Source organism: Notamacropus eugenii, chromosome 3, assembly GCF_028372415.1.
Source record: "Notamacropus eugenii isolate mMacEug1 chromosome 3, mMacEug1.pri_v2, whole genome shotgun sequence".
NCBI lineage: Eukaryota > Metazoa > Chordata > Mammalia > Diprotodontia > Macropodidae > Notamacropus > Notamacropus eugenii.
The window spans coordinates 184,607,574-184,628,449 of record NC_092874.1 but is presented as its reverse complement, the minus strand read 5'-3'; the positions used below and the strand labels follow the sequence as shown (position 1 = coordinate 184,628,449).

General features: G+C 33.6%; 1 protein-coding gene across 1 annotated transcript; it reads left to right on the top strand.

The window, feature by feature from the left end:
• The first annotated feature begins 14,504 nt into the window (after positions 1–14,504).
• IAPP (islet amyloid polypeptide) lies at positions 14,505–20,521 on the top strand. The gene is made up of 2 exons (XM_072650319.1): positions 14,505–14,584; positions 20,304–20,521. Exons 1-2 carry the CDS (start codon positions 14,505–14,507, stop codon positions 20,476–20,478), a joined length of 255 nt encoding a protein of 84 aa, XP_072506420.1. The 3' UTR covers positions 20,479–20,521.
• Positions 20,522–20,876: the final 355 nt, after the last annotated feature.

Here is a 20,876-nt window from a genome sequence, read left to right as displayed (position 1 = left end):
GTGAAATAATGAACAACTTTGGCAAAGTTGCAGGTTACAAAATAAACCTACATAAATCATCTGCATTTCTATATATTGCCAACAAAGCCCAACAGCAAAAGACAGAAAGAGAAATCTCATTTAAAGCTATGGTAGACACTATAAAATATCTGGGAGTCTACCTGCCAAAACAAACCCAGAGACTATATGAACACAATTACAAAACACTTTGCACAAATAAAGTCAGATCTAAGTAAGTGGAAAAACATCAGTTATGGGTAGTCCAAGCTAATATAATAACAATGACAATTCTACCTAAATTAATTTACTTATTTAGTGCCATACCAATCAAACTACCAGATAATTATTTTGTAGAGTTAGAAAAAAATAATAGCAAAATTCCTCTGGAAGAACAAAAGGTCCAGAATATCAAGGGAACTAATGAAAAAAAATGCTAGGGAAGGTGGTCTAGCACTACCTAATCTCAAATTATATTATAAAGCAATAATCATCAAAACTACAAGGTACTGGCTAAGAAACAGAGAGGTAGACTAGTGGAATAGATTTGGTACTCAAGACACAGTAGTCAATGCATATAGCAATCTACTGTTTGATAAATCCAAGGACCCCAGCTTCTGGGATAAGAACTCACTGTTGACAAAAATTACTGGGAAAACTGAATAACAGTGTGGTGGAAATGGGCGTAGACCAATGCCTGACACCATACACAAGAATAAAGTCCAAATGGATACATGATCTAGGTATAAAGTTTGATGCTATAAAACAAGTTAGGGGAGCAAAGATAGTATATTTGTCAGATTTATGGAGAATGGAGAAATTTTTCACCAAACAAGAGATAGAGAACATTATGAAGTGCAAAATGGATAATTTTGATTACATTACATTGAAAAGTTTTTGCACAAACCTAATGCATCCAAGATTAGGAGGGAAGAAGAAAACTGGGAAAGAATTTTTGCAACTAGTGTTTGTGATAAAGGTCTCATTTCTAAAATATATAGAGAACTGAGTCAAGTCTGATGTACAAGAATACAAGTCATTTCCCAATTGATAAATAGTCAAAGGATATGAACAGGCAGTTTTCAGAGGAAGAAATTAAAGCTATCTGTAGTCATATGAAAAAATGCTCTAAATCACCATTGATTAGAGATGTGAATCAAAACGACTCTGAGGTGCCACATCACACCTATCAGATTGGCTAACATGACAAAACAGGAAGATGATAAATGTTGGAGAAGATGTGGGAGAGTTGGAACACATTGTTGGTGGAGCTGTGAGCTGACCCAACCATTCTGGAGAGCAATTTGAAACTATGCCCAAAGGGCTAAAAAAAATGTGCATACCCTTTGACCCAGCTATATCATGGAAATGGAAAAGGGTCCTACATGTACAAAAATATTTATAGCAATTTTCTTTGTGGTGGTCAAAAACTGAAAATCAAGGGAATGCCCATCAATTGGAGAATGACTGAACAAGTTGTGGTATATGAATGTAATGGAATACTATTGTGTCATAAGAAATGATGAACAGGAAGACTTCAGAGAGTCCTGGAAAGAGTTATATGAACTGATGCTGAGTGAAAGGAGTAGAACCAGGAGAATTTTGTACACAGCAACAACCACAGTGTGTGAGGAATTTTTCTGGTAGCCTTAGTACTTCATTGCAATGCAAGGACTTAAAAAATTCCCAAAGGACTCTTGAGGCAAAATGCCTTCCACATCCAGAGAAAGAACTACGGAATTGAATCATAGATATAAGCAGACCATTTTCTCTTGTATTATGTTTTGTTTTATGGTCTTTCCTATTCATTTCAATTCTTGCAACATGACTAAGGTGAAAATGTATTTAATAAGAAGGCACGTGTAGAACCAATATAAGACTGTATGCCAGCTCAGGGAGGGAGTGAGAAGGGAGGAGGGAATGATGGGAAGAGAGGGAAAAAAAATCTAAGACATACGGAAGTGATTGTAGAACACTGAAGACAAAATAATTTAATAAAAAATTTCAAATATTAAATTAAAATGCAAAAAAGCAGAATTAGTCAAATGGGAAAGGAAGTTCAAGAACTCGCTGAAGAAGATAGTTCTTTATAAATTAGAATGGAGCAGATGGAAACTAATGACTTTATGAGAAACCAAGAAATTATAAAACAAACCAAAATAATGAAAAAATATAAGATAATATGAAATAACTCACTGAAAAAACAATTGAGATCATTTAAAAATTATTGGTCTACTTGAAAACTATGATAAAAAAAGAGCCTAGACATCATCTTCCAAGAAATTATCAAGGAAAACTGTCCTGATATTCTAGAACCAGAGGGTAAAAATAGATGGAAAGAATTCATCAATCACTTCCTGAAAGAGATTCCAAAAGGAAAACTCCTAGGAATATTGTAGCCAAATTCCAGACTTCCCAGGTCAAGGAGAAAGTACTATAAGCAACCAGAAAGAAACAATTCAAGTATTGTGAAAATACAATCAGGATATCACAGAATTTAGTAGCTTCTGCACTAAGGGATGGGAGGGCTTGAAATATGATATTTCAGAGGTCAAAAGAGATAGGATTAAAACCAAGAATCACCCACCCAGCAAAACTGAGTATAATACTTCGGGGCAATAAATGGAATTTCAATGAAATAGAGGACTTCCAAGCATTCTTGTTGAAAAGAACAGAGTTGAATAGAAAATTTGACTTTCAAATACCAGAATCAAGAGAAACATGAGACATGAAAAGGTAAACAGGAAAGAGAAGCCTTAAAGAACTGCTTAAAGTTAAACTGTTTACATTCCTACATGGCAAGATGTTATTTGTAACTTATGAGACCTTTTTCAGTTTTAGGGTAGTTAGAGGGAATATATATATATATACATATATATGTATATATATATATATATGTATGTGTGTATTATATATGTGTAAGTATGTATAAGTATATGAGTGTATGTGAGTATATGTATATATGAGTTTGTATGTATATGTGTGCACATATATGTATGTGCATATATGTCTGTGTCTATGTGTACGTGTGTGTGTGTGTGTATACATAGAGGGCACAGGATGAGCTGACTATGAAGGGAGAATATCTACAAAAATAAAATTTACTGTTGAATGGAATGTACTAGGAGTAAGAGAAAGAGAGAGGTAGAATGCAGCAAATCATCTCACATAAAAGAGGGAAGAAAGAGTTTTTACAATGGAGGGGAAGAGGGGGGAGATGAAAGGAAATAAGTGAATCTTACTCTCATGAGATTTGACATAAGGAGAGAAAAACACACAGTCCATTGGATATGGAAATCTATTTTACCCTGCAGGAAGGCAAGGGGGAAAGGGATAGGAAAGGGAAGGTAAATAGAAGGGACAGCAAATTGGGGAAAAGGGACAATCAGAAGCAAACACTATTGTGGGAGGACAGGTTAAGGGAGAGAATGGAATAAATGAAGTTCAGGAAAGGACAGAGGGAAATGTGATTAGTCTTTTACAACATAACTATTACAGAAGTGCTTGGCATTGTTACACATGTATGACCTATATTGAATTGCTTGTTTTATCTGTAAGGGTGGGTGAGGAGAAAGGGAGAGAATATAGAACTCAAAGCTTTGAGAATGAATGTTTAAAATTGTTTTAGAATGCAATTGGAAATTAAGATATATAGGCAATGGAGTATAGAAATCTATTTTGCCCTACAGGAACATAGAGGGGAAGGGGAATGGAAGAAGGGTGGGTAACAGAAGGAAAGACAGAGTAGAAGAAGGGGTGGATGGGGTGCATGCTGTCCCGGGGTGAGAGTGGGGAGAGATGGGGAGAAAATTTTGAATTCAAATTCTTGTGGAAGTGAATGTTGAGAACTGAAAAAATAAATGTGTTATATATATATATATATATGTATTTTAAAAAATCCAACTCTCATTCTCAGACAAAATCATCTTAACCAGCTGTTTCATTTCCAATTTCATATTTCTCTTCTAAATTCATTACATTCAATCAACATGTGTCCTTACCATCTTAGATTTCTTGCTTGAGAATTCAAAATACGTAATATCATTTTCCATCTTTATTCTGGTGATACCACTTTTCCCTACAGGAATTATCAGAAGTGAATAGTGGTTCCAAGATTTGTCAGATTTTAGGAGGATTTCCATTATTTCCCAGACACCTACCCTGGAAAGATAACATACTACTCTATTGTTTATGTCATGTTGATGAATGCTTCTATATCTCTTGGTGAGAAATCACCAGCTACCCCTGATTACTTCTTCCTCCAAACATTATCAGATGATATTTTTTTCTGGTGGCACCTATGGACCTATCTTATTATTCCTCAGTGAACCAAAAGTTTTGTAGAAGGCCTATCCTTATCCTATACAGAAAAAAATCTTCATTCCTATCACATAACTTAAATTTTCAGTGTTCTGTTTCCTTTCCATCTATTTGTCACACTCTTCCATTCTCTAACCTCCTGATACATGTCAGATATCTTCTCTGACTCTTCAAATTACTTTTATTCTTTGCTTTCCTTTTGAAGTGCTTCCTCCACATGTATCCTCTGGAGCATCCCTGCTTACCCACGCCCCAGTTTGGAAGTGGTGTATGAGTCAACACTTACTCTAAATCATTGTTTATGAGCCCCCATTGATGTATTTACTTTTAACAGCCAGTCATAAAACACATCACTTCAATTTTTTAAAAAATTAAATCAAACAATTTAGCAAATAAGATCATAGATTTAGAGCTAGAAGAAACCTTAGAATTCATATACACCAACTCCTTCTTTTACCAGTGAGAAAAATGAGGTACAGAGAGCTTAAGTGCCTTTCTTTATGTCACAAAAATAGTAAGTAATAGAGTTCTTTCCGCTACTATACCATGCTGCTTGTAAAGTGATGAGAGTGATTCTCCTCATGCACACAAAGGGCTACACTTCCCACAAGCTACAGATAGAGTTACATATGCAGATAAATCATGTGATGTGTAGTGTTTAATAAAGCATGGGTTTTTTTTTATTCATGTGATCAGGAAATATTTATGACCAGGACACACATAATGCCAGGGAAATGCATGTCTCTATTGTTGTAGGGCTGTCAACGGCTATTAATAATATCATCATGCAGCTTTCTGCTAGGCATCATGTCTCTGCTTTATACTGAATGCCACTGTTTCTTTTGGTCTTATGGTCTCTGAATTTCTGTTACCAACAATTAGTTTTCATCTTTTTAAGGACACTGGGACCATCTTAGCTCACATCTGCTAAAGAGTAATGACTAGAAGGTCTTTTTAAAAATTTTTATTAATTTTATTTTTAATTTATGAAACAAAACAAGCATTTTCATAACATAGTAGAATTTTTTTTAAAAAGATGATTGCACATGAGGTGGCAAATCTATTATGCACACTCTATTCTTTTAAAATATATTATAAAGTTATCATGTAACTTTTTTCTTTTTTTCTTCCATCCTCTCCCACTCACCCTAGAAATGGCTACCATTAGACACAAATGTGTATGTTTGTGTATTATACATATATATATATATATACATATATATATATATACATTATATATCTACACAGAATGTAAAATCTTTCTGTACATACTTTGATTTATCAGTTCTTTCTTAGATGAAGACAGTATCTTCCTTCACATGGCCTTTATAGTAATTATACATATCTATCAGCTCCAAAATAAAACAAACCAACAAAAATTCCTGACTTTTGTATTCTATTTTGGAGACTATAAAACCTTCTCATTCTTTCAAGAAACTCTTCATGTTCTTTGATAACCTTGTTGTTGTGTTTATCCTTCATTCTCGACTAGGACCATGACATCAAGATGATGACATGACTTGCAGTTGACTTCGATTTGAGTGAGGGAGGATTGTACAAGGTCACCAGCCTCACTTTCTTCTCCTGAGCCATCTGGGTCCAGGGGCCTGATATTCATCAGGATGGCTGGAGATGGCCCAGGTTGCAATGGGAGACCCTAGAGAATACAGAGGTATCCTTCCAGTCTTTTCACTTCTTTTATTAGGAAGAGCAACCTATAGTATTATGTACCATAGCTATTTCAAACGGCATCATCACTAAAAATTATTTTAAAATTCTTATTTGTCCTCTATTTTTATTGGTATTGAGATTCTTTGTTCTTTGTCATTCCTGTGGATAACTCAGTTGTCTAATGACTGTTCACCTAGAGGGTTACTAGGCTATAATTGAATTGGGCTTCCTTTCCATTTCTCCAAAGAGGAAGCTAGATTGTTCAACTACTTTTGACCTGTAGTTAACAGATTACTGCCAAAATCCTAACGCAAACAGTTATAATCAAGCTCTTAAGTAGACATTAAGCATGTCCCAGGGAGTGTGCAAAAATCTGTTCCTATCTGTTTACATATTTGTTTCAGTGACTTCTATAATGAAGATACAGGAAAGGAAACAGGACTACTGTTTCCTTTCTTCTGTAACTGTCATTGGAGGTCACATTTCTTCAGCCATGTCTCCACTATTGGTGCAGTTGACTTTCTTGAAACCAAGTTTAGTATGTTTTATGCTTATCCCAACTAAACTTCATGATATTAGCTTGACCCCCCCATTCAAGACTTCTGAGAATGTTTTAGATCCTGATTATTTCATCTATTCTGTCATATCTCTGTTTCATATCATACACAAATGTGTTAAGCATGCTATTTATATCTTCACTCAAGTTACAGTTGAAAAAATTAAGAGAACAGAGACAAATCCCTAGGACTCTGCAAGATACTTTCCTTCTCATCCTTTAATTAAAGGAAGAAATTTTAAATAATTAGAGATTTAAAAAAATAATTAGAGCTGTCCAATAATGAAATAGGCTATTTTGGGAGGGAATCTGCTCTTTGTTACTACAAATGATTAAATAGGTATTGGATGACCATATGTCAGTGATATCTCAGAGAGAAGTTGTCAATGGATGGGAGCTTTGTTCAGATGCTCACTATGTGTCCTTTCAAACCTAAAATTTCATGATTATATGAGTAAGTCAGTAGGCTTTAAAAAATGGTCCTGACTTGAAAGACAAAAGTTATAACATCTTGGACTTCTTTAGGAATTTCTCTCCTTTTTTTAACTAACTAAAATGAAATTTTGGATTGTAGAAGGTTTGTATATTTGGTTAGAACTTTCTTTAAAAACCCTTTAAAAATCCAAAGATGCAAACTGTAAAGGACATAATTATCTCTCCCTCAAAACCATAAAAATAAAATTAAGCTGTAAGTGAGAAGGCATTGCTCACTCTCACCTAAGATTCTGTCACATAGGCCCTTCTCTCTTTGCAAACACCTTATTCACAAGTTTTGAATCTGGCAAAAGATATGAAAGGAGTGTCAGAAAATACTTTTTTTTTTTACTTTGGGGAATTACAATTACTGTTCTGCGTTTTTAAAGAAATGGCAGAAAAGAATTAATATTTCATGCAAAAAAGTCCAAAGATTATCATAGTCATTTGAGAATATACCAATCTAAAGTGATAGCTGAGAGGAAACCAGTATCTAACGATTCACAGAGCTTTATGAGTATCTGTATCTTTATGGTTAGAGAATGGTCTCAAGGTTAGATTAGGTTAGGAAATGGAAGGAATAGTCTTAGACATTAAGTACAAGGCTGTATCACTAAAGCAATTGTTGCAGACTTCAAGCTATATTTTCTGACATTTGTTTCTTAATATTTTCTTAACTTACACCACCATTTTCAACAGCAGAAGGTGGTGGTATGCAATGTAAAGAACTTTAGATTTAGAGACAGAGGAATTGGGTTCAAATTTCCAACTCTGATATTTATTAGCTACATGTTCTGATCTGGGTCTGATTCATGCCAGACCAAGGTATTTTATGTTTAACACAAGGAAAAATGAGATGCTACTATATCATTCAGTGATTAACAAAAGGACTTTTACTTAATCATAGGTGGAGAAGGATCTTCCCCAAGGGTATGCATATACCAAGATAAGGTCAAATTGGGTGATATCATTTAGACATAAGGGATGATGTTATGAACAAATGATACATTACATAGGGAGTGTGGAATATTTTATCTGTTTTATCTATGTATAAGAGTTTGTGATCAAATAAAAGACAAAGAGGGTCATGAAAGATAAAACAAATAATTTTTATTATATGAAATTTAAAATGGTTTGCACTAACTAAACCAATGCAGCCAAAATAAGAAAGAAAGCAGGAAACTGGAAGGAAATTTTTACAGGTTTCTTTGCTAAGGTTCCCATTTCTCAAATATATAAGGAAACTGAGCCTAATTTATATTTCTTTAAAAAGAACCATTTCCTATTTGATAAATGGTCAAAACAAACAGGCAGTTCTCAGAAGGAGAAATCAAAACTAACAATAGTCATATGAAAAAATGCTCTAAATCACCAATAATTAATGAGAATTTAATTTAATGAGAATTAAAACTACTCTGGAGTACCAGTTCACACTTATCAGACTGACTAACATTACAGAAAAGGAAAATGATAAATGCTGGAGGTGATATGAAAAAATAAGTACACTAATGCATTGTTGGAGAAATTATGAAATGGTCCAAACATTCTGGAGAATCATTTAAAACGATTTGCAAAGGGTTATAAAGCTGTAAATACTCTTTGACCCAGCAACACCACTACTAAGTTTATATCCATATTTATAGTAGCTCTTTTTGTAATGGCAAAGAATTGGAAATTGAAGGGATGTCGATCAATTAAGGAATGGTTGAACAAGTTGTGGTATACGATTGTGATGAAATACTTTTGTACTAGAAGAAATGATGAACAGTATGATTTCAGAAAAGCCCAAGAACACTTACATGAACTGAGACAAAATGAAGTGAGCAGAACCAGGAAAACATTGTGCACAGTAGCAGTAATGTTGTAATGATGATCAACTAGAAAAACTTAAGTACTCTGAACAGTAGAATGATCCAACACAATTCCAAAAGACTCATGATAAAAAATGCTATCTGCCTCCAAAGAAAGAATTCTGAGAGTAGATTGAAACATTTTCTTTCACTTTATTTTTCTTGCTTTTTTTTAATATAACTAATATGGAAATATATTTTGCATGTTTCTACATGTATAATTACTATCATACTACTTGTCTTCTCAATGGGTACAGGAGGGTTAAAGAAAGGAAGGGAATGTGGAACTCAAAAAAATAAATAAATGTTATGTTTTTAAAAATCAAGGCACACCAAGTACTTCATTTACATAGGTAAATGATGGGCACCTCACAGTTATTAAAACTGTTCTTCTGAAATTTTGCTCAAGTCCTCCCAAATGTATGCCTCCTAATGTTTGCCACAAAAGAATCCTTCCACATGCAAGGGGTCATTCTGTTTTAAAGTTGCAAGCTATCTATCCATTATCCCTTGCTGTTGAGATGTAATTTTCAAACTCATCTTTTTTTTAAATAAATTTCCCTGATAAAATCCTTTATTCTAGCTCTTCTTCAAAGTTCCTTATTTGCTATATGTTGCAGCCTACTCCTACATACCACAAACCCTTCTTTTGCCTTTTATAGGATCAATAAGTTTTTAATTCCTCAAAAACTATATTGTCCACATGATATGAAAACATTGGTGGAATACTGGTGTTAATTGGATGAAGTTTTTTTTTTTTTTCTGTGAGAAAAAGGATTTCATTAAAAGACTGTAAAATTTCCCAAAGACAATCCAACCTGTTCTCTGTCATTTGTTTCATGCCAGGTGCAACTCATTAAACAAGATCATTTCTGTTATTCTGTTTTTGGTGAAATCTAAAATAATTTTGACATATGGATAGAAAATATTTTGTTAGAAGAGAGACTCTAAAGCTGTATTTTTTTCTACCAAATCAAGTTATTTTTTAAATGGTCAACAAACACTAAGCATAATGTGATGTTTTATCCTCTACATCTTTCAGTCAATTATATGTTAAGAAAGACACAGTCTATTTTGGAATATTACTTATAGAAGACCACCTGTTCCTTACTAAAAATATCTTTATCAAGACTCTTTTTAATGCACATATAGATAGTGCTCAAAAAAGTTTACATAGAAGTGAAAGCAAACATATAATTAATTGTATTCTCCAAAGTAGTTGATATTCTCTTGATTCTCCACTCCCCCTTTTTGGTAAAAATAAAGTCTTACTTTTTCTCCTCACATTTTTGTTATCTTCTCTTCTTTGAAATAAACTGTAAATCAATCCTTCAAAATCTTCACAGTTGCATTGCCTACAACATAGATCTTTTTGACGTACACTTGATGTCATCTGACTACTTGGGGTAGGGGGAGATCTTTTACTCTTATCAATGAATTGGGCATGCAACTAAAAAATTAGAACAAGAAAAAATTAAATCCCCAATTAAATACAAAAAAGTAAAAGAAAAAAAGTCATTGGAGGCTTTAATAATTCATATAAAGAAAACTTAAGAGAGCTAAACCAGTGATACAGAAGCCTAACTGTCATACTTTTACTTCAGCAATGATCTAAAAAGAATACCAGACTGAATTATGACAAAAAGAGCTCAAGAGAAACTATGAAGTTATTTCATCTGAACAAGGACTGCACAGGTAAATATTAAAAATTCTCACAATGCCACAAAAAGAGATGCCTCTCAGGGAGTACAAGAATCTAACAGTGCCCTGTTAGAAAAGAGACAAACAGAGAGACAAAAAAAACACAGATACAGAGAAACAGACATATACAGAGAGACAGAGAAACATACAGAGAGACAGACAGACAGAGAATAGTGTCATGTCAGAAAACCCCATAGTGAGGATCATGAAAGCTCAAGAAGGGTAAGAAGAAGTAACACTCCAACTAAGGAGATCTTGGAGGAATGAAAGATTATCTGTGACTCTGATTAAGGGAGCCCCAAGGAAGGGGCAGAAGACCACCTAGATCCATGATGATAATTACAATCACACAAAATCTGGCAGCTACCACTATAGAAATATAAGAAAGGAAAGTTGGGAATATGTCATTTGAAAAGGCAAAAGATAAAGGTTTATCACCAAAGAATAACATCCAGCAAATATGATTATAGCCTTAAAGTGAAAAAAATAAATCATCATAAAATAGATTTCAAATCATTCCTAATAAAGAGATCAGACAAAGTATATACACCTAAATAGATACTTTGAAATGCAAACACAGCAGTCAAGAGAAACACAGTAAGGAAAATATATTTGAATAACTGAGATATGATGATGAAATATTATATTGTAAGGATGAAAAGAAACATTTATCCCTTCAGGACACAAATGCCATCATAGGTCATAAAGGGATTAAGTAAGGCAGAGGACCCAGTAGTTTTATTTTGCTCTTATGCTCCTGAGAGGAAAAAAAGAAAAGGAAAGTATAATCTTGACTACCATTTATAAGATAGATTTATACAATAGGGTCCAAATTCATAATAATTCTGCCTGAGAAGATTAATTATGAAATCAGTAGCTTGTGCTTATGCCCCCAGTTAGAAAGCAAAATTCTCTGACAATGGGCTGAAGACGGAGATCTCAGCCCAGTGCTAGGACGATTCCTTCCTATGTGGCTCCCACTGTTCCTTCCTGCCACAAACAAAGGGACGCATGGCAACATAAGGACATGGTTGATCATAGGTGTTTATGAGAAATAATATTAAATCTGACAAAGGTATAATGAAATAAATTTTTTAAAAACACAACAGAAGTAAGGCTGGGGCAGGATAGGACCTACCCATCATTCCTCTCATGGGTTTGTTCCTCTCAGAGCTCCTGGGCTAGTTAGCTTCCATGACAAAATCACACACACACGCAATCGCACACACAAACACACATTGATACACATACATATACCTTCTTATTTGTCCATTCAGATGGAGATCTTCTCTCATAGTCTTACAGAAGGAAAATGCAGATGTGGTCAACATCAGTCACTGCTCTGGCACCTTAAAGTTGTTTTGGGATGACTATCACCTCTTCCTTCTTCTCTTCAAGAGTTCACTCTCCCCAGATCCCTGCCTTTGTCTTGAATGGAAAAAAAAACTCCTTCACCCACTACCATCCTTTAAGAGATAGGTGATAGCTCTTTTAAATTTTTTTCTTCTCTAAAACCAGGAAGAACTATGCATTCCAGGAGGAATGTTAATAGTTTAAGATTCTTCTTTTAAGAGCTATTTAGTCATATCCTTTGACCACTTTGACCATCGTTATCATAGCTTTGAGTTCACCCATCCATTAGGCATCCATTTTTTATTAGAGATACTTTACAGATGTTTTTACCTTAATCAACAGTTGCTGCATATCCTAGCTACCCTGAATTTTTGCAAAAAAGCTTTTTCAACTTTTGTGTAATCACAGCCTTTTATTTATCTCTTAGGAGAAAAGTTATAGGTTAAGTCCAAACTTTCCAAGCTTCACATTAATAAAATTCCTAATATTTAGGCAGAGATGGAAAACAGAAGCCTAATAATCATAATTTTGACGGTAAATGGGTTAAAACAACAAAATGGAGAGGGAGAGATGAGAGCAGCATAATGGATAAAAAAGCAAATATATACACATACGTGTGTATATATATATGTACAAATGTCTATGTATAATAGTATGTATATGAATGTGTGCATGTGTATATAGAGTTTTTACTCAGAATCCATACCATAATTATTCTACACATACATCTATGTACATTTTTACATATACATATATACATACAACATGAATACTTTCTTTATATATATATGTACATATATATTATAGACACAGAATTATATGCACACAATCAAATGTGTGTGCATTTAAATATTGCCTGACAAACAATAGGTAGGGACTGGGTCCTTGATTTGATTGATAAAAAAGAGTGTGTGTGTGTGTGTGTGTGTGTGTGTGTGTGTGTGTGAGTTTAGGGAAAGACATTCAGATCAAGTCACTGCCATGTGGAATTCCTACAACTGGAAGTCTGAGAGTTTGTCTGTATTTGCTATAGCCATTATAGGGAGTGGGCTAAATATGTGGATGCTGAGTGAAAGCTCTAAGTATTTAAGTTGACTGATGTTATTTTTTTAACTTAAGAATTCAGCTGTAACTATCTTATATTTGGATTAAATTCCTGTTTTCTGAAGTTTTAGAGTTTCTGTTTAGGGGGAGCAATTATGTTGCCAACTTAACAGTCTTGAGGACCATAAATTGCCTACATTTTTAAAAATTAAAACATTTTTAAACTATTCTTAATTTTTAACACAAAAATAAAAATTTCTTTTAAAATATACAAGGTGTATGAAACAGCAATTACAAATTGAAAGAGAAATATTACTTTTAGAAAAGAGATTTAAGAATGGTTTCTACTGTCCGTATTATGTACACATCATGTATCTATGTTACATACATACATGTCCATGTATTTAAACATGGACAGAGGGGACAACCTGGAAATACTTATTTTTTAAACTGTTACTTTTCTTTCAAACATTGCTACAGATTGTCACTGGAAAAAGTCACCATAAATTATTTTTATAGTTATCTACAGGGAAAATATTTCTTTTTTATTTTATTTACATTTTAACAGTTGTCCATTTTTGCCTTAGTCTCTTCCCTAGGAGACTTGGTATTTTTACTTTACTTATGTTTCCATGATTTCCCACTACTCTGTTATGCCTTCATTTGTGTATTGAGGCATAATACTTCTGGGTAGTAAGGCTGGGCTTAAGTTACTTGTATTAATATTTCACTCATTAATCATTTCCATGCCCATTACATGATACCTCATTGAATCCTTGAAAATTCCTACAAGAAGCAGTTAGTCTACTGCGTTACCAAGATGTAAAATGAAAAGTTGTTTTATGTGTATGACACAACGTTATCTGTTCAAAACACCCTGTATCTGCTATGTTAATATTTACTGATGTGTTAATGTAATAACGACCCATCTTCCTCTGCTCTCTATGAGGCACAGTCTATCTATAGGGATGGAAATTAATGACAGTCTCTCTGTGCTGCCTGATGTCAGAGCTGAGAGAGGTGTGAAGGGTGTATAAAAGCAGTATTACTAGCTAGCAAAGGGGTGGGGGGATTACTCCAGAAGTGGATGCAAGCTTGGAATTATTTCATGTACCTTTCTTGCCAGCAAAACAAAAACAAAAACACAAACCTAAGAGCTTTTCTGATTTCTTCAGTCCCTTAAGCAGTAAAAGGTAAAGAGTTTCCTATTTCTGATATTTAAAGTATGTACTTTTGGGGGGCAGTTGGATAGATGGGGTGGTACTTTTGTCATTTATTTATAGAAAGACTAAAAGGAAGATGAACCACAATTTCAAATGCTCAAAGATAGTTTGGAAAAGCAAAGAGGGGAGATAAAAAATTAATTTCATGAATTGAAGGAATATAGCAGTTGGGACTGTGATTCTTCTTAACTATAAAGTTTGATTGGATTTTTTTTTAAGACAGCTCGTGATTTGAGATGTCACTGGGTTCACAGCTTTAAGAAATACTTAATTTCTGTTCTAAATCATTCTTTCCAGAAAACATAGGAAGAAGCAATGTGCAATCTAAAGCTGCCAGTTGTCCTTATTGTACTGTTTGCTGCTTTATACTGTCTGGAGGCTACACCAGTTGAGAGGTTAGTACCTTTCTAGAATTTCTTTTTTAAAGCTTGAGATATTCATTATATAACACTGCCATTGGGTTATGAATGATAAATCTTGCCTAAGAACAGTACCAAAAGCTGTTCAACTGTGCTTTGCATTCTGTGTTCTTTAAAGACTAATGTCAGTGGCTGGTGATCTCTCCGATAGAACTTCTGACAGACAGGAATGGACATTGCCAATTCTGTCAAGAAATACACTGTTGGAACTCAGTAGAACAGTGCCTGAACAAGAAGCAGAAAAAACCAAAAGGTATTCCTTTAGTTCTCTTATGTTACTGATTCAAAAAGCAAAGACTTGAGGTAGATAAATTTTGAACTGGGGAATAGCTAAATATTACACATATTTTGTGCCAGATCTTTTACTTGTTAAGGTCTGTTGAAGTGATTTGGGTAACTGTCAAAATATTTAAATCTAGTCCTGGAAAGCAAAATGTATGGACATGTCCAAGAGATAAGTTACATTTTTAAGAAGTTAAATCTGAAAAACAAATCTAGAAAGCTAGTTGTTGGCACCAGATGAGTTATGTTTGGGAGGGGGGTGATTTCTTTTGTATTAAAAATTAATCCATATTATTATTTTTTAAATACTCAAAATTCACATCAATATTCTTTGAAAATAGGAATTAGATCTGTGATTTCCATGATATAGGAACTACCCAGTGAGAAAATTCCCTCTGCCAAAAGTAAATTGGCACCATCTCTGCAACTTAAGAGTCATAGAGAGTTGGCTAGAACACTACATAGTTAAATCTTATTTTCAACACTAAGCCTCAAGTCCAAATGACAGCTGCTAATTCTGTTTTTTTTTCCCCCAGAGGTTTTTTTTTAATTTGAAAAATATAATTCTCTTCACTAGAGACATGGTGTCATAAAATAATATTAAGAATATTTGTTTGGGTTTAAAATTACTTTACAGAGTTCTAAAGAGCTGGACTTAACATACCTTACAAAATAGGGAACAATCAAATTTTTTTGCAGTGAATTCAGCGATTTGATAATATAATACTTGCTATATAGAACTACAGAACTAGCGCTTCCTTTTTTGCCAATACATATAAACATTTCTACATCACTTAAGTGCTATATCAGGCAAAAGGAACAGACATATTCACTTGTCATGCTGTAACTTACCTGGTTTACAGGGTGCTCTCAGAACTATGACTAGTTCTCAATTTTTTTTTTTTTACAGATAAAAATAACTCTAAAACTGACATGAAGTTCCTCTTAAACTGGAAACACAATGGCATGATGACAGGAAAATTAGCAGTATTATCTACTATTTTTGTCTATATCTTGAATCATTTATTTCATTAGACAATAGACATTTACTGAGCTCATTTATGAAACATGTCTCTACATAGTTTTGTCTGTTATTATACAGCTCTCACTTTTTGATTTTAAATTACCACCTTGTATTTAGGTTTGTTTTTTTTTTTTTTAATTCTAGAATTTTGCTTTTAACTAAGATAGTTGAAACCACACTGCTTTGTTTGGTTAAAGGAGAAGGGTTGAATCATGCTAAGTTTTTTAATTGCGCAATAAGATTTTATTTAAAGCTTAGACAAACAATATAAATACCAAGTGACTTTTTGAAAGTCAAACCCAATAGCAAGTCATCAGTCTTCTTTTGGAAAGTCAATCATTTTCATTTTTTTAATTTTTCCATGCATTAAAATTTATAATTTAGGCCATTTGTGTTGTATAGGAATAAGGACATGAAAATCAGCTACATTTGAGACAAATAAGAGGCAAGGGCTTGCAGTGTGTATTTGACCAATCTATAACTTGCACCAGTTTGGGAAACAGGAGACTTGATTTCAAGTCCCAACTCTGCTATTTAATATCACCTTGAATGATTTACTTACCCTCTTTTGAGTTTCATAGTCTTTATCTATAAAATGAGGGTTTGAATTAGAGGATTTCTAAAGCCTTCCAGCTCTGATATTTTATTATGCATTGTGTGTTGTTGTTGGTTTTTTATGGCTTTATTTCAATCTTTGAACAACATGCAGGTGGTTCAAATAAAACTATGAGCGTGACAAAGTAGTCATGAACCCTCTATGCATATCTTTATCTATCTTCTAGCTTACTTACCTCAGAATATGAAATAATATGTCTTAAAATGTTTTAATTAAATAAAATGTCAACCCTTGGATGGGACAAGTTGAAGATAAAAAGAGTACTACAGCTAAGAAAATGGTCTCAGCCTTTGGGATGGAGAGATTTTAGAGATCTTTATAGTTAGATGCTCATAAATACTTCAGATTAAAATATCCAAGAGTATTTTTTTCTTTCAAGTCACTTACATCTTATAACTCAAATTCATATGCCCCAATGATAGTTCACCATTAGTGGGTAGGCAGGTGGACAAATAGACAGGTCTAGCTGATCTATAACCTCGGACATTAAAAAATGATGGTGAAATGAACTCTAGTAGGATCTCTTGACAATCTTCATGTCATGGCAGAGAGTTATTTGTTCACCTTACTTATGTTCAGCTGAAATGACTTCACAGGCAATACAGTCTTACTAACAAGGAACCAGTGCTTAACAAACCATATTGTTTCTTCTTATGTTATCTTTTGTTAAATATAGCTTTGATTTTGATAAATTGAAAATTAACAGCTTACATCTCTTCTTCCTCAATGAAAATGAGCTCCTTGGGGGCAGGGAATGTTTTGTTTTTATCTTTATAGTCACAGTATCTAGCATTATGCCTGGAAGACAGTAGACACTTAATAAAATCTTGTAATTGCTTTATTCTCAAGTTGATATTCCTAAACAAAGTTAGATATTTTTAAAGCAATAACTTTTTTATCCATTTGCCCACTTGGCCAATATATCTTAGACATTTTGCCTATAAAGTTGATTTCTTTTCCTCCTCCAGACCTTTGTCAAGCTTATCTCAGAGCATATCTCATTTTGAAATTTTCTAATAGTCATTTAATCTACAGCTATTTCATGTGCTTTTCAAATTGCCTGTTCAAAGTATTTAGAACAAATTGCTCTAACACCCAAGCCTCAGGATAAAATATGAGCTTGTTTCTGCTAAAAGGGAAGGTCTTAGTGGCCTCAGAATTTAAAGCTATTTTCTAAGGATTTGGTCCTCAGAAACAGACTTCTAAGCTTATAAATTATATAAGTTATATCAACACCAGAAAAGTGAAGTAGGGAATTATATTCATAATTTGGCCAGTATTGGGAAGTAAATTAAGCAATAAGGTAGATTCTTGACCAACGTGTACAAAATATTGGTCAAGGAAAATGGATGGATGGATGAATGAATGAATGAATGAATGATGCAGCATTTATTAAACACTTACTATATATCAGACGTTGTGCTAACTGTTGGAGATACAATTTCAGTGAATCAGATTGTTCCTAGCCTAAATGAGTTTATATTCTTATGGGGAAAGACAGCATATAGAGAAGAGCACTAAAGAGACTGAGGAACACATATGGCAGCATGGTCTGCAGATGTCTTGGAAGTAAGGTACAGGTCTGGTTCTGGCAAGATTAGATGAAAGATCTTATATCAGAGTTAAACATTCCAGGTTTGATGATGGTAACCTGTGGATGGAACTGCCTCCTTTCACCAGAACTTTAGACTCTGTCCCTTGGAAACTGGGACCCGTTAGGTGAACTTTTTCTTTATATTGACCAGAACCACATCTATATATTACTTTTTGGTCATTTCCAAACTATGTCACCTGAACGTTAGCCATTATCTTTACCAAAAGCCCTACCAAATTATCTTGTTTTGATGAGACAGATAGATATACACAGATAGATAAAGAGATCTAAGATAAGGTACTTCATTATTAATAGTTTTACTGGTGCCTTTCATTTTTACATCATTCATTTTCCCTTAAGACTACACCTGTGTGTGGTCGAGGTTTTTTCCTCTTTTTCAAAGAGAGCATGACATCAGGGAGGTGATGATTGACTTTGATTTGAGTGAAGGAAGGCTGTACAAAATCATCAGCCTCACTTATTTTGGGGTTTTCTGGCTAAATTTCTTTCTCAAAGACCAAGTCTTATAGCCTACACCTAAACTTATAACCCTAACCCCGAACTGAATGTATAGTTGTAATCAAAACAAATGCAGATAAAGCCTACTAATAGAATAGCTGAACGTGGCATTCTGAATCTGCAGTTCCTTATATGTTTCCTGAGAAAAGGAAGACATATTACTTTATCAGTTCCCTAGGACTAAGATGGGCTTAAACCTTTAGAAGACTTTAAACCATGGAAATACTCCAGCTATCGCTACAAAAAGCGTATGATGTACAGAAATAAGCAAATATGCAAAACACTTGTGCTTTCTTTGGCCAGTGGAGCTTCCAGTGTTAACTGGTAGGGCTCCATCTATAAATACAGATTGCCATGCATCTGTGACTCAGTAGATAAATCTTTATGAGAGTTGCCTCAGTTAAAAGGGGTTAAGTGATTTGCACAGGGTCATATAGTTAGTAAATATCTGAGTCAGAATTTGGATGCAGTTCTTCCTGAATCCAATTCTAGCACTCCATACAAAAAAAAGGAATAAAAAAGATAACTGATACAAAAATACCACTTCTGATATAAAAGCAGTTTATGTGTCTAAATGTCCCTTGATGGCTCATATACATGAAACAAGTATATAGTTCAACTCTCCATTTTATTTCAAGAGCAGGGTGAAGTCAAAACATTTCCATATTTGCCTTGTTAGTGACTCTAGTGATTGACTTACAACAATCAAGTTTATGTTTTGGGGGCAATACTTTTTTTACCTCTGTATCTATTCCAGTAGCATTTAAAAACATGTTATAATTCTTAAAAAGCTAATTTTTGGATGTAAGTCAAATGGAAACAAAAGTTCTGCTGCAAGCTAAGAAACCTATAACATCTGGCATTGTATCTAAGTTATAATATTATTTTATAGTCTTTCCAGGTTCCTTGAGACATGCTGAATATAATATGACTAATATAAAAAACTTTTGAGATATAACATTTAACCTAGTCGTTTCATTAAAACCATTAAAAGCATACTTTATAACTTCTTTTTCAAGAGTCAAGTAGGTGATGGGATGATAGTAATGTTCATGTATTTATGCTAACAGTAATATAACTCCTACATTACAAGTCAGAGTGCCTGAACAGGTGGAAATCTGATTCCTCATGAGATTTTACAAGAGTTAGCACTTCTATCTACTGTCATATCCAGGGATCTTGGAGAAATTTACAAAAGTCAAGTAATTCACTTGATATTCCATGCTATACTTTAATCTGACATTTAATACTTATTTTATATACTATTTTAAGCTATAAGTAAGACTGAAATGAAAAAGTGCTTGAAGAATGTAAATCAGTCATTTTTTTAAAATTTAGAACCAATTCTTAATGGATATACAGAGAAAATGTTGGGAAATGTGATCTTGATTATTAAATTACATGGGTAATACCAATACTATATTTTTACAATACCTTCTCCAAAAGTCTATTCCTATAAGATACCATACTACATAATTTTAAGTGAAAACTAAAATCATTTACAAATGGAAATATTGTCAATTATTTTGAATAGCTTTCTTTCGTTTTCCATCTACTGATATGGTGCCTTCACAGCTAGCCAGTTAGTGGCTGATCTGAAAGCTGAACACAGAAGCCCTGATTCCCTTTTTCTAACTTTTAACTTTTGTTTTATTGTTAGTCATCATCTGGAAAAAAGAAAATGTAACACGGCCACATGTGTGACACAACGTCTGGCTGACTTTCTAGTTCGATCCAACAACAATATGGGGGCAATTTTCTCTCCTACCAATGTGGGATCCAACACATATGGCAAGAGGGATACTGTTGAGATGTTAAGCAGAAAGAACTTCTGAATTATCTCCCACATTAGGGTGTAATATCATTGTTGTAATTCAAGTGAACTTTTCCTATTTCATGTATCAATGTTCTTAGTAATTTCATGTATCTCTATTTTGTTTTATTTTGTGTGTTTATTTATGATTCCTATTTTTATAGTTTGCTTATAATATGTAGCCTAACATGTAGCTGTTTATTTGCATTCAATATGAAATTTCTTTGTAGAAAGAAATACACATGTACACAAATATGTATGTAATTGCTGACAGTTTTTAATTACATGTGAAAATGACTTGTATACTTTTATAGATGAAACTTGAGAACAAAGGAGTATATTAAGATCCTACTATCTTATCATACTGTTTGAAAAGCAGAAATTATAAAAAGCTAAGAGTTGTTCTGATTCTGATTCTTA